This window comes from Hypanus sabinus, chromosome 6, assembly GCF_030144855.1.
Source record: "Hypanus sabinus isolate sHypSab1 chromosome 6, sHypSab1.hap1, whole genome shotgun sequence".
Classification (NCBI taxonomy): Eukaryota; Metazoa; Chordata; class Chondrichthyes; order Myliobatiformes; family Dasyatidae; genus Hypanus; species Hypanus sabinus.
The window spans coordinates 67,460,587-67,475,529 of NC_082711.1; the positions used below are offsets into that span (position 1 = coordinate 67,460,587).

Genomic DNA, 14,943 nt, shown 5'->3' on the forward strand with positions numbered 1-14,943 from the left:
CTTGTAAGTTAAGAATATAATGTAATTAGGCATGACTTGTTTACAGTTATTGACATCATCTTATGGAATAGACTGCCATCTAGTGTGGTAAATGCTGTCACAGTGGAAACATTCAAAAGGATCATATTAATGCCAAATATAGTGCAAAAATACTGATTGTACTGATTACATTTTTTGTAGAGATCAGATCTGGTTCTGAATAGGACTTGGGTGACTTGGCAAGTACAGTAGGCTCTTCATGTACCAACATGCTCACAATTTTAAATGTTGTGGCCCGGTTGAGTAGGTCTTGTTGGTGTGTATATCTTTATCTGTGTATTGCTATAATTTAGTGGATTGCTCAGTGTGAATTACAGGAAATGTTGTTACTATTTGGGGTGTTCTGCCATTAATGATGAAAAGACTGAAGTCAAATTCTGTTCTTTGTATTTCTTATTCTGAGATTTATTTTATTGGTGCCCAGGAAATAGAGCCGTTATTTTATGAAAGCCATTTTTGAGTTCTCCAAAGCACATAAATAAGTTATGTAGCTGAGTATACACAGAAGAAATGTTAAATATACCAGTTGGAATTTAATATCTGGAACTTCTTAAAAATTGTTTTGGAGAGTTATGAGAAGTAGTATAATGATTATTTCCAATTTTGAAGTAATGCAGTTTTTGTGGTGTGGTCAGTTCATTTTGAAGAGAGCCCTGAATTTAGCAGAATTGGGTAGCGGACAGCATTCATTCTGAATGGGTAGTGTTGGATGCTCATGTTTATCACAGTTGGTTTAACTGCTGAAAGCGATGTCTGTAATCATTGAATTTGAAGTTTTTTGTGTTTTGAAATTCACATACTCCTTCGCCTTATGTCTGTGTGATCTTCCTACCTCACGTAAAATCTCTATAAGTTTAATATACTCCTTAAAGGTCATGTGCAATATGTATAATTCAAAACCAACAAAGGCTGATAAGGGTGTGTAATTAGTACAATCTGTTTACAATTTCTGAACTGCTCAGTCAAAATCAGAATCAGGCTTATTGTCTCTGACATACATTGTGTAATTTGTTGTTTTGCAGCAGCAGTACAGTGGAACAGGTAGAAGTTATAAATTGCAATAAGAATATATAGAAATAATCAGTGCAAAAAAGAGCAAAGTCCAGAGGTAGTGTTCATGGAACGTCCAGAAATATTTGGAAGGAGGAGAAGACGTTGTTCCTAAAATATTGAGTGTGCATCTACAGGCTCCTATTCCTTTTCATTGACAGTAGTATTGAAAAGAGGGCTTGCCCTGGATGATGATGATCCTACATGATGGATGCTGCCTTCCTATGCGTCACCTTTTTAAGATGTCCTCAATGGTAGGGAGCTCATGCCCATGATAAAGCTGACTGAGTTTACAACCCTGTACAGCTTTTTCCAATGTTGTGCGTTGGCGCCTCCATACCAGATGATAATGCAACCAGTCAGAATGCTCTCCACAGTATATCTGTAGAAATTTGCTCGAGTTTTTGGTGACATACCAAATCTCTAGGATTCCCGTTGAAACATATTTGAGGATGTGCCTTCTTCGTAATTGCATCAATATGTTGAGCATAGGATAGACCTTCAGAGGTGTTGACAGCCAGGAACTTGAAGCTGCTCCCCCTTTCCACTGTTGACCCCTCGATGAGAACTGCTGTGTGTTGGCCCGATTTTCCCTTCCTGTCTGAGATCCTACCAACAACAGGTGTTTCATTGGTGAATTTATAGATGCCGTTTGAGCTGTGCCTAGCCAGTTATGGGTGTAGAGAGTGGAGTGGTGGATTAAGCACACATCCATGAGGTGTTGATTGTCAGCAAGAATGAGATGTTATTTCTGAACTGTACTGATTGCGGTCTCCCAATGAGGAAGCCAAGGATCCAGTTTCAGAGAGAGGAATAAAGGGCCAGGTTTTGAAAACTGTCAATTAGTACCAAGGGGATGAAGGTGTTGAATGCTGAGCAGTAATCAATTAACAGCAGCCTGACACAGGTATTGTTGTTGTCCAGGTGGTGCAAGATCAATTAGAGAGTTTATAAGATTGCATCTCCTGTAGACCTGAAGAAGCCAGTGGGTAAGTTGCAATGGGTCATAAACACAAGAGATTCTGAATATGCTGAGATCCAGAGTACATACACAAAATCCTGGAGGATCTCAGCAAATTAGCTGCATCTAGGGAGAGATATAAATGGTTGACATTTCAGGCCAGGATCCTTCATTCGTACTAGAAAGGAAGAAGTAAGAAGCCTGAATAAGAAGATGGGGAAAAGGAAGGAGTCAGCTTTCAGGTGATAGGTGAGAGCAGGCTAGTGTGAAGATGTGTGAGGGGGGAATGAAGTACGAAGCTGGGAGATGATAGCTGGGAAAAGATGAAGGGCTGAAGATGAAGGAATTTGATAGGAATGAACAGTGCCAGGCCCATGCTTTAGGCATGAGTTAATTCTAGCCTTGTCTAACCTCTCAACACAGTTAATTACAGTAAATGTGAGTGCAACTTGGTGATAGTTATTGAGGCAGTACACTCTGCTCTTCTTGGGCACCAATATGATATTTCCCCTCTTGAAACAGTTGGGTACCTCTGACTACAGCAGTGAGAAATTGAAGATGTCCATGAACACTTCAACCAGTTGGCTGGCACAAGTTTTCAGTGCCTTGCCAGATACTCCATTGGGGCCAGACTTCCACCACAATTGAGCTTTCACTCACACACTTAAGCTACAAATTGTTCTGTGGCTATTTTACTGCTATGGATGAAAATGTGTTTTCATTGTTGTGTGCAAATTGTGATTGCAGTATTGTGCAACTTGTGCTTGGATATACTTTCAAATTGACATAATAAGATTCAAGGAATGGTTAGAAAAGCATCAGATAAAATTTAAGATAGAAAATTCAAATACGATAAATTTGGTATGGTGAATGAAGGGAAACAGCAGAGAAGGGTGGTGCAGGAATAGAAAAAAAACATGTATGCATTATCTTTGTAGGTGTTAGGGGAAATTGAGAAACTAGTGTTCAAAAGGATAAACCTTATAAAATGGTGTGTAGGACAAAAAGTCCTTTATTAAAGAGCAACGCACACAAAATGTAGGAGGAATTTAGCAAGTCAGGCAGCATCTATGGAAATGAACATACAGTTGTCACTTTAGTCCGAGACCTTTCATCAGGACTGGAAAGGAAGGGAAAAGATACAGAATTAAAAGGTGGAAGTTAGGGAAGGAGGACGTGCGTGGGAGAGATATAGAACTGGAGAAGAAGGAATCTGATAGGAGAGGAGAGTGGACCATGAAAGAAAGAGAAGGAGAGACTCCAGGACCAGGTAAAGAGAAGAAGTAAGAGGCCAGAGTGGGGAATAGAAGAGGGAAGGGGGAAGGAAAAAGCAAAAAAATTACCAGAAGGAGAAATTGATATTTATCCCATCAGGTTGGAGGCTGGAAAGACTATGAGGTGTTACTCCTCCAAATTGAGAGTGACCTCACCATGGTAGAAGATGAGGTCATGGACCGACAATTGAAAAGGGAACAGGGATATAAATAAAAATGGTTGGCCACCGGGAAAATCTGCTTTTGGTGGATGGATTGGGTGTACTTGACAATGTGGTCCTCCAATTTACATCGAGTTCAGCAATGTAGGGGCGGCCACTTTGGGAACTCTGGATACAACAAACAACACCAACATATTCATTGGTGAAGCGATGCCGCACCTTGAAGGATCATTTGGGGCCATTAATGGAGGTGAGGGAGGACATGAATGGGCAGATGTAGTATTTCAGTCACCTGCAGGGATGTGCAAGGAGGGAGATTAATGGGGACGAACAAATGGCCAAGGGAATCATGGAGGGAGTGATCTCTGGAGAAAGCAGAGAGTTAGGAGGTAAACATGAGTTTGATAGTAGGATCTGATTGAAGATGGTGGAGGTTATGGAGAAAGATGTGTTAGATACAGAGGCTCATGGGGTGGTAGGTGAGGACAAGAACACTATCCCTGTGAAGGTGGTTGGAAGATGGGGTGAACATGGCTGTCTAGGAAAGGGAGGATATGCAGGTGAGAACAGCATGGATGGTAGAGGAGGGGAAGCCCCATTCTGTGAAGAAGTAAGACATCTCTGAATCACTTGAAGAACGCGGACATCTCTGATGTACATCTGATGGACATTTCTTGTGTTTATCTTTTATTAAAGACTGGTTTGGCCACAGCTGAAAGATTGTGTCCTATTATGACCACTGGACTTTATAAAGGACGTGAAAGCTTGGAGGTAGATCAGAAAAGACTAATTTGAACAAGTTACTAAAATAGTTCAAGAAGCTGGGATTTTGCAGAGAGAGGATTGAAATGAAATGCATAGTGGTATTCAAGATAACGATGGTTTTGCTGAGCGGATCCAAAAGAAAGCATTTCCATTGATGAATGGGTTGAGACCGGAGGCCCAGGTCTTCAGGTCTCCAAAGATTTCATGCATTTTTATTCCACAATAGCGTGTGTGTGTACTCCTCGCATATGCCAGAGATATGCATTGAGGTAGGTCATTAAATCGGGTGTTGTGCAATACTAGTTATTGCCTGCACTACCAAATTGAACTGCAGGAACTAGTTAACATTATTGTGTTTGCAAGTATATTCAGTGAATATTGTGCTATTTGTTACTTTCCACATGTACTCTTTACTCCATTAGAAAATGGTTAAACGTTCGGGTACAACAAAACATGTTAGTTGTGATGCTGATACCTCCGACTTTAACAACTTATCCTGGTAGCATGACATAGACATATTGCAAATCTGTTATGTTCATGAGAATCAAGATAAACATAACATAGTTTATTAGTCCAAATCAATCTACTTTGAGTTATTAGCAAACATATTCAGCCAATGTTGACATCACTGCAACAGTACTTTCCTCTCTATATCTCAATACACAACAGTTGTATCTTGACTTCTTCAGAACCATGATGTCAAGGGAGATATCAGTGGACTCTCTTTGATTTGATGGTGTCGCTTGGACTTGAATACAACACCATGTTTGTCAAGTAGCACTGAGGATTTAAAGGATAACTGCCATTTGATTATTTTATATGGAAAAGGATGGTCAGGGTAGTCAGAGTCAATAATTGCAACCCATTGCTATTTCCATGTAAGTAACTGAAAGTAGTACAAAATGCTATGGATCATGTCTGAAATCAGAATAGATGCTAACTGACCTCCTGAGTATTTCCAATAATATGTTTTATGCTAACTGAAGAAAATAGCTCCTTAATCTTTCCTTGTACAGTAAGTCCTCTAGTGCACTTCCTTAACGGCACATATATTGTCCCTGAGGTAGGAAAACTAGTATTCCAGATAAAGTCTTACCAAGGCATTATAGAATAAGAACAATACGTTTCTATTTTTGTACTCAAATCTTCTAAAGGCCAGCATTTTGTTTACCTTGCTTGTTGTTTGCTTTACCTGCATATTAATTTCTAGTGATTCATTTACAAGGATGCCTAGATAGTTCTGCATCCTAGTAGCATCCATTTTTGGTTGAAAACCCTGTTTTCTATGACATTTTGAATTCTCATCTTTTAAAATGCTTTTATTTTACTATCTTGTATTCTTTTCATATAAAATTACATCTGTCACGTCCTTGCTTATACACTAAACCTGTATGTCTTTGTGAAGCTTCTCTGCTTTCTTAAAGTCATTGTTTGGTAATCAAAATCGATGGTCAAAGATAGACACTTGGCCCAGATAACCTTCAGATGTGCTTATCCACCTCCGAGAGCCTATGTTCATTATAGAGAGGAGATCCTCCGTAGATCAGGGCCGACCATCGAAGTTACGTCCAAGTTGACTACATATAGTCGATATGCAAGCAAGCTAGTACTCAAGCCAGGGCAATATGTAATAGAATGAAAGCTGTTACCCATGCAGTAGGTTCCCACTCCCTATACAGCTGATGAATCCAAAGGAATGTCAGAGACTGATACAGTTTGGCACCAGTGGCATTACAGGAGCTGCCAGTCAGAAAGAAACTTGAGGACTCCAACTCCTGATTTCCCTTCAGGGTTTGCTCCTGGAACCTTCCCCATGAGTGGGTAGAGCCACAAGGTTGCATAGGCTTGAGATCAGAGTTTTCTTTCTCCGAGGTGAGCTGCCAACCATGGATGATGAGCTCTATCTGCCTGAAATGACTGTTTTTAAGGCACCACTAACCCATCTTTGCCCCTTCTCCTGTCAGTAGAAACAGATCCACTGGGCTTAGTAGCTAAGCCACACAAGAAAGACAGGAGCTAGGCTCGATTGTCAGAGGCTATTTGAAATACAAGCCTTTGGGAGCATTAGTAGATAGTTAGAGCTTATCCTCACTACCTATCCCCTCCCCCCAGCTATGACAATCTTAAGGAACCGTTCATTATAAGAACATAATCAATAGAAGAACAAGAAGACCATTTTATTCCATGTGCTTGCCCTACTAATCAAAATGATTGTGGCTAATCATTTACTTCAACACCACTTCCCTGCACTGACTCTATTTCCCTTGATTCCCCTTAATGTCTAAAAATGTACTGGTCTTTGTCATCTTTTCTCATCTGATTCAATCAGCGTAACCCTCCATACCTAACTTGCTTATATCATTATCCTCCTTCCCTACCATGCATTTTCACTTCTCCCCAATGTAGCTAGTTCTTTATTCGTGCCATGCTCGATGTAAACAGGGCTTCTTCTGTATTTCCTGTGAGATCCTAGAACATCTTGCCTTGCACCATCACTGCAAGGATCACATTGGTTCAAGAATACAATATGTCACTTTACCTTAGGCATGAAATTAAGTGTTATTAATAACAGTAATATCTTGAGAACTTTGATTTTATTTGGGAAGTAGGTAAGGACACTATAGTTGAACAGTGAAGTTGCTCAGTTAAGTTGACATGGGAGTACTCGTCCAGGCTCATACGATACATGTTCTTAAGTAAGGTATTCAGTTCATCTGGTATGTGTGGTACTCAAGTGTTTTTGCTTTTATTTTTTCTGATATATTTGTATATGTAATTTATTTTAATATTTACAATATGATATACATTTTGGATTGTAATTAATTTTATTACAAACTAGCAGGCTTCAAGTAGAACCTTAAGGCCATTGTAACACGAACAAAAGGTCATCTGTTTGGATTGCTGAAATGGGCCTGTACAAGGCAGAAAAAAGGAACAACATTTATTCAGATTATGTGCATCAACAACTATTCTAATAACTGAGATGTTGTGTCTTTCAGGTTTCCTGAAATGCAGTATTTCCAACAAGAAAGTGTGAGGCAGATCTTGACAGATATCCTGTTTTGTTATGCGAGAGAAAATGAGCAGCTGCTTTACAAGCAGGTAATGAAATACTGTACAGGTTTGGTTGAATAATTAAGCAGTTTAAAATTGGACTGTGAGAAAAAGTGTCTTGTGACATTTACTAAGAATAAATATGCATTCATTCTGGGCATAACATTCTGTCCCTAAAGCATTTAAGTCTGCTGTAAGATATACATTGCATGTGTTTTCATGTTGTGTTCTCAAAAATTGTTGCAGGAGGAACTTCTATGCACTTAATAAATATAGTGAATTTCTCTTTAAGAATTATTCAGTCATTTCTCGAATGTTTCTGTCTGCAGAGGTGCATGCTTTTACCTTATAAAGCAAGATCATATTTTATTATATATTTAAATTGCCATGCTGACTATTAGGACGATATCTTTAATTCTTTGTCTTTTACTATGGCAACTAAGCATGAAAGTAATGATTATCTCGTATTTGTAGACCAGTCTAGACATATATAGCTAAGCGGTATAATTAAATTATTTGTATGGTATATACCATGCAAAATCTTCAAAGTTTCAAAAACGCAATATACTTGAGAGTCCATAGCAGTTCGATATACATCAGCATGAAGAACCCAGGATAACACTGCACTGGCACTGTCTGAATTTATTGACCCAGCAAATGGATTGCAGTTATCAGGCACCCAGATTATTTCCAGAGTTTGTGCTTTCTTATACTTTTATTCAAAATTATTATTTGTAATGCTAACTTTCTAGGGCATGCACGAACTACTGGCTCCTCTTGTCTTCATTCTGCACTGTGATCAACAAGCCTTTTTACATGCAAGTGAAACAGCTAATCCAAGGCAAGTTTTATTCAGTTAAATGCTGGATCTTTGCAAATGGTAGATCTTGATTTCCCTTTCATGCGGAGTACAAATCAATCCTTAATAAGGGAGCCATTACTTGTTGAAGATTGCAGTTCTTACTGTTTTAAAGTTTTGAGATTTGCATTTATAAAAGCAGGGGTGCAAATATCTTAGTCTTGTCTGGTAAATTGGCAGAGAGAAAATATATGGTCTAAGATGAAGGATCCTTGCGTCGTTTATCTAAAGCACAGCATATGCAAGTTGATGTACCTTTAGGTATTGTAGATTCCAGTGAATAAATGGTAGGGGTGGAGAAGGGGGGAAAAAGAGGGAAAAAATTACTGTTCTTTATGATCTCATATTAAACCCACACAATTGCTTTTGATTGACCACAATGTTTCCATCACAAGAATGTTTCGCTTACATAAATGGAACTGAAATAAAGCAACTAGATTAGTCACTTAGCCTACACAATGTTGTTTTCCAGAGTTCTAAATAGATAATTCATAATGAATGCAGAAGTCACAAGAAAAAACAACAAAGCTTAGATATCAATCTTGACTAATATTTCCAAGATGTTCCATAGGAGTGATAGATCTTGGGATAAGGAAAAAGCTCCTGAAGTAATAGTGTTGTTCCTGGCACACTTGAGGAGTAAACTACACTGGACAACAATATTTTTTCGGAAATGTTGTTTATGATAGACCACTTGAAACTGAACACAAATGTAATTTCAGACTAGTTGTATCGCATAGGAATGTGGAGAAATAAGAAATTAATTTTTATTGCATATAATGCATTTAATTGCATAATAGTGCTAATGTTTTGCAATAGTTCAACTAAGCAAGATATTTTGTTGATGATTTTCATTTGTACTCAGTGTCTGGGGCTTCTCGTTGAAGTGTCCAACAATAAACTGTCCAACACTGATGGATTCGAGTTGTCCTGTTATTGTTTCTCCATGATCATAATGTACTGGTGAAACCATAGAACCATAGAACACTACAGCACAGTACAGGCCCTTCAGCCCTCCATGGTGTGCCGACCCATATAATCCTTAAAAAAAAGTACTAAACCCACACTACCCCATAACCCTCTATTTTTCTTTCATCCATGTGCCTGTCTAAGAGGCTGTTAAATACCCCTATTGTTTTAGCCTCCACCACCATCCCTGGCAAGTCATTCCAAGCACTCACAACCCTCTGTGTAAAAAAACTTACTCCTGATGTCTCCCCTAAACTTTCCTCCCTTAATTTTGTACACATGCCCTCTGGTGTTTGCTATTGGTGCCCTGAGAAACAGGTACTGACTATCCACCCTGTCTATGCCTCTCATAATCTTGTAGGCCTCTATCAAGTCCCCTCTCATTCTTCTATGCTCCAAAGAGAAAAGTCCCAGCTCTGCTAACCTTGCTTCATATAACTTGTTCTCCAAACCAGGCAACATCCTGATAAATCTCCTCTGCGCCCTCTCCATAGTTTCCACATCCTTCCTATAATGAGGTGACGAGAATTGAACACAATACTGTGCAGTGCAGTCTCATCAGAGATTTGTAGAGTTGCAACATGACCTCTCTACTCTTGAACTCAATCCCCCTGTTAATGAAGCCTAGCATCCCATAGGCCTTCTTAACTACCCTATCAACCTGTGCAGTGACCTTGAGGGATGTATGGATTTGAACCCCAAGGTCCTTTTGTTCATCCACACTCTTAAGTAACTGCCCATTGATCCTGTACTCAGTCTTCTGGTTTGTCCTTCCAAAATACATCACCTCACACTTGTCCGGATTGAACTCCATCTGCCATTTTTCTGCCCAATTCTGCAGCCTGTCTATATCCTCTTGTAACCTTCGACAACCTACAGCTCGATCCACAAATCCTCCAATCTTCATGTCATCCGCAAACTTACTCACCCATCCTTTTGCCTCTACATCCAGGTCATTTATAAAAGTTACAAATAACAGGGGTCCCAGGACAGATCCCTGCGGCACTCCACTAATCACCGACCTCCAGGCAGAATACTTTCCTTCCACAACTACCCTCTGCTTTTTACCTTTAAGCCAATTTTTTATCCAAACAGCCAAGGTTCCACTTATCCCATGCCTATGACTTTCTGGATGAGTCTCTCATGAGGGACCTTGTCAAATGCTTTGCTAAAATCCATGTAGACCACATCCACTGCCCTACACTCATCAATTTCTTTTGTTACCTCTTCAAAAAACTCAATCAGGCTTGTGAGGCACGATCTTCCCTTCACAAAGCCATGTTAATTATCCATGAATAGACTGTACTTCTCCAAATGCTCGTAGATCCTATCCTTAAGAATCCTTTCCAGTAGTTTGCAGACCACAAATGTAAGACTCACCGGTCTATAGGTCCCAGGTTTCTCCCTATTACCTTTATTAAACAAGGAACTACATTTGCCATTCTCCAGTCCTCCGGCACTTCCCCTGCAGCCAAAGAGGATTCAAAGATCATAGCTAATGCTCCTGCGATCTCTTCTCTCAATTCCGACAACAACCTGGGGTGTATGTTTTTAAGAAGATCCCAGCACTACTTCTTCCTTAATCTTCACATTGTCCAGCACACAGGCCCACTCTACTTCGACCTCATCCTGATCAAAATCCTTTTCACTTGTGAATACTGAAGCAAAGTATTCATTTGGGACCTCCCCAACCTCCTCCACTTCCAGGCACATGTTGCCCTCTTTATCCTTTAGCGGTCCCACCTTCGTTCTCGTCATCCTCCTATTCTTCACATACGCATAGAACGCCTTGGGGTTCTCCTTAATCCTACATGCCAAGGCCTTCTCGTGCCCCCTTCGAGCTCTCCTAAGTCCTTTCTTTAGCTCCTTCCTGGCTACCCTATATTTCTCATAAGCCCCTCCTACTTCCTGCTTCTTGTATCTAACATCTGCTTCCTTTTTCCTCTTGACAAGTTGCTTCACATGTTTCATCAGTCACGGTTCCCTTTTCCTACCATTTTTTTCCTTGCCTCAGTGGGACAAACCTATCCTGAACCCAGCTCAAGTGGTCCCTAAACTTCTTCCACATTACTTCTGTGCTTTCCCCTTTGAACATCTGTTTCCAATTTACTCTCCCTAGTTTCTGCCTCATCCCTTCAAAGTTAGCCCTTCCCCAGTTAAGCACTTTACCATTTTGTCTGATTTTATCCCTTTCCGTAGCTATGCTGAAGCTAAGGGAATAGTGGTCACTCTCACCAAAATGCTTCCCCACCAAAAGGTCTGTCATCTGACCAAGTTCATTACCCAGAACTAGATCCAATATAGCCTTTCCTCTCATCGGCCGGTCCACATACTGTGTCAAGAATCTTTCTTGAACACACCTGACAAATTCAGCCCCATCTATCCCCCTCACACTCAGGAGGTGCCAGTCAATATGAGGGAAGTTGAAATCACCCATAACTACTACCCTGTATTTCCTGCACTATTCTAAAATCTGCCTGCTGGATATGGCTACCTTCTTTTTAAACTGTTTGCACTCAACTGGCTGACATCACGTGCCTGCGCAGTCTGGCCTCTCTCTTCAACTGAGAACTCAAAATGTCCTCCCACTGGAAATCCTTAGGTGCTCTCCCGCTGCCTTCTTGTTCCGAAACCTTTAACCATACTTGTCACTGACAGTGCCATGATTTGCAGGGAGGTAGTCTGAATGGGAATCCAGAGAATTAATCTTTAGTGACATGGTTTTATACGCTTGAAGCATATCGTCAACCAGCTGCACGTAATTTGGTGCTCTGTAGTTGCCAACAAAATTTTCAACACATCCTTGAATTCCTTTCATGCGATTTTCTCCTGTCCCACTAAATGGTCCTTGAATTGTCTGTTGTTGATGACCTATTTAATTTGTAGACAAAAAAAGTGCCTACCTTAATCTTGGCAACATTTATTCTGACTTGAATTACGAAATTGAAATAATAAATGTAAGTGATTTCAAAAAATGGTGTGTGTTAGGGATATTTCATGATCAGTAGCTCAAAATCCATTAGATATGCGCAATCTTTGTTGTCCAGTGCTATCTGTACAGTGTATAGTGGCTCCATTATATAAAACAAACTAAAGCACAATGGATGCATGGAGTAGGTTTTATGAGGGGGAAGGGAGAAATCACTGTGTTAATCAAAAGATAAATATGTCAATAATGTCAATTATATTGCTAGCAATTGCCTTGGTATCGCACATTGTAAAAGGTGGTTATAAAATTAGCTATTTTTATGATGTCTGATATGAATATGTATGTGGATTTTGGCAGTTTTTATAGGCTAGGTAGCAAACATAAATGAATTTGTTAGTGTAGAAAAGAATATTTAACTAATTTTGCAGATTTATATCTCAACAGTGAGGAAATGAAAGCTCTCCTCAACCCTGAATTTTTGGAACATGATGCTTAGTAAGTTAAAATGCAAAATTTTTATATATTTATTTTCCTTTTCTCTTGAGAGATTTTTCTTTCAACTGGCCCTATTCTCTTGTCAGTGCAATGTTTTCACGACTTATGGACACTGCAGAACCATGGTTTTCAAGTTTTGAAAGAGAAATAAGAAAGGTATGTTCCTTTCAATCGTAAATTTATTGCAAATTATATTTTAAGGATGAATATTTTTCTCAAGTTACCAATACAAAGTTATTTAATTATTTCTGTAATCTTGTGAGAAATGCTGATTTTTGATTCCCTTATGACATTCATTTGTGAACATTGTCTACTCCTAATGGCTCCATTCAAAGTTTATTCATTTCTTTATTCGTAAATACAGTGGATTCCAATTAATTGGGCTACTGCTTATTTGGGACAACCTTAAAGAACAAAAACTAATGGAGAAAAATGCTGTGATCTGGTTTGTTTATTTGGGAATCTATGCCACTTAATTGGGACAGGAAATTATTAGCAAACAGTTTCTAACTAGCATTAGACACATTTGTGTGGCCATTAGACACAACACCATGCTTAGAGTGAGCAGTTTTTAAATAGCATGAGTTGCATGTGCTTGTGTTCATAAAGCAATGATTTTTCCATTGATAGTTGGTGAGAAATAAGCAGCAAGACAATTCAGAACTGTTTTATTCACTATGATTTCAAGCATTCAGGATTGGAAATGCCAGGAGTGAAAATGCTGGGATTTCAGTACTTCAACAAGTTAGGAACTATGAAGAATTTGAAGATATCAACAGTGAACTTTAATGTTAAAATAAAAATGAAGATTTGGAAGATGCAATAGTCAATAGCATTATATGAAGGCATTCCATTATCTACACTAGGAGTCTGCACTGATCTTGAATGCAGCATCATACACTGGATGAACTATTACGAACTAACATACAGTTTTATAATACTGAAGTAGTGTTGATAGTGTTTTTAATTTGTTCTGTATTTCATTTAAAACATAATTTGTTTCTCAGTTAAATAGGAGTTTGTCTCTTTTATGTCTTTTTAACTATTTCCATGAAACTTCGACTAATCGGAGCAGTCACTTAATTGGGACAAAATGTTCAGGTCCCAATGGGTACAATAGAGAATTGTGAGATTAGGTATTATTGCACTGACGGTGATCTTAGCTTAATTTATGGTTTAATTTTTGTTTAAAACAACTTATACTAATTATCTTAATATCTGTGACCAAAAACAATTCCCCAGTGAGTATGGTTGCATGAAATATGTTAATTTACTTTCATTCTGGGAAGAGAGGGAGAGATATGGTAGTTGACAAAATTAGTACAAAGTGCATAACAGTAGATTTTGTCTATGTAATCATTGGTTCCTTAAAAGTTTTTTTTATATTTGTTCATGACCAAAAAGGATAAGTAGTCTTCAAAAATGCTAGGGAAAATTGTTGGAGCAGATGTTTTGTTCTGGAGCAGCTACCTCATCAGAATTTCATAATTTAACTTCTTGGGGGGTAATGTATTGAGTTATAGAAGACCATGTACATTTCATTTTGCTGTGTCTTTTCAATGGATACTATCATATGGAGGAAACACAAAAGAAACAGTCAGATGTATTATTTAGACATACAAAAAAGCTGGATGAACTCAGCAGGTCGGGCAGCATCCGTTGAAAGAAGCAGTCAGAGTTTCGGGTCGAGACCCTTTGTCAGGACCCAAAACATTTGACCCGAAACGTTGACTGCTTCTTTCAACAGATGCTGCCTGACCTGCTGAGTTCATCCGGCTTTTTTGTACGTCTTGATTTGACCACAGCATCTGCAGTGTACTTTTGTTTACTAGATGTATTATTTAGTTTGTTAGATCAATATTATTTAATGTAAATATTTCTAGGGTTGGCAAAAGTTCTAGTAAAGTACAAATATTTTGGACAGAGATCAGAACAGAGAAAATCAAAAGTGTCACCAAAACAGTAACATTGTTTTAGAAGGGAGAGTGTGGACAGAAAATGATTTGTGTCGCAAAGTCCCATTGAAACCCCTAGATTCTCAAAACTAAACTAGGCAGTTTTGAACAATTTGTATCCAAGTGTATATTTGTAATTGATTGAAGAGTTAGTAAATTTTTTCCCTTACGTATTTCAAAGCTAATTGTGATCAAGTAGCAGACTAATAGATTGGAAAGTATCAAATGGAACAGGAGATGAACTCTCAAATCACAAACCTGTGAGCCTTGGCTCAAAGATGGGGTAAGTATTAGGAGTGGAAAGTGATGTATAATGAAGTCTCATAGGTATCAGTGTTAAAGCCAATGTTTCTTATTGTTATAAATTACTTTCACAAAAGAAATTTGGCCAAGGTGTTCAAATTTATAGTTGATGCCAAATTGGAAATATTG

The 14,943-nt window shown here is 38.7% G+C and overlaps 1 protein-coding gene across 1 annotated transcript in view; it reads left to right on the forward strand.

The window, feature by feature from the left end:
- The window catches only part of tbc1d5 (TBC1 domain family, member 5), a 469,693-nt gene that overhangs the window by 277,973 nt on the left and 176,777 nt on the right, over positions 1-14,943 (forward strand). The window contains exons 11-14 of the mRNA XM_059972347.1: positions 7,250-7,352; positions 8,057-8,145; positions 12,506-12,556; positions 12,643-12,712. Of these exons, the coding sequence (XP_059828330.1) occupies positions 7,250-7,352; positions 8,057-8,145; positions 12,506-12,556; positions 12,643-12,712 (313 nt within the window). The remainder of the gene's footprint in view (positions 1-7,249; positions 7,353-8,056; positions 8,146-12,505; positions 12,557-12,642; positions 12,713-14,943) is intronic.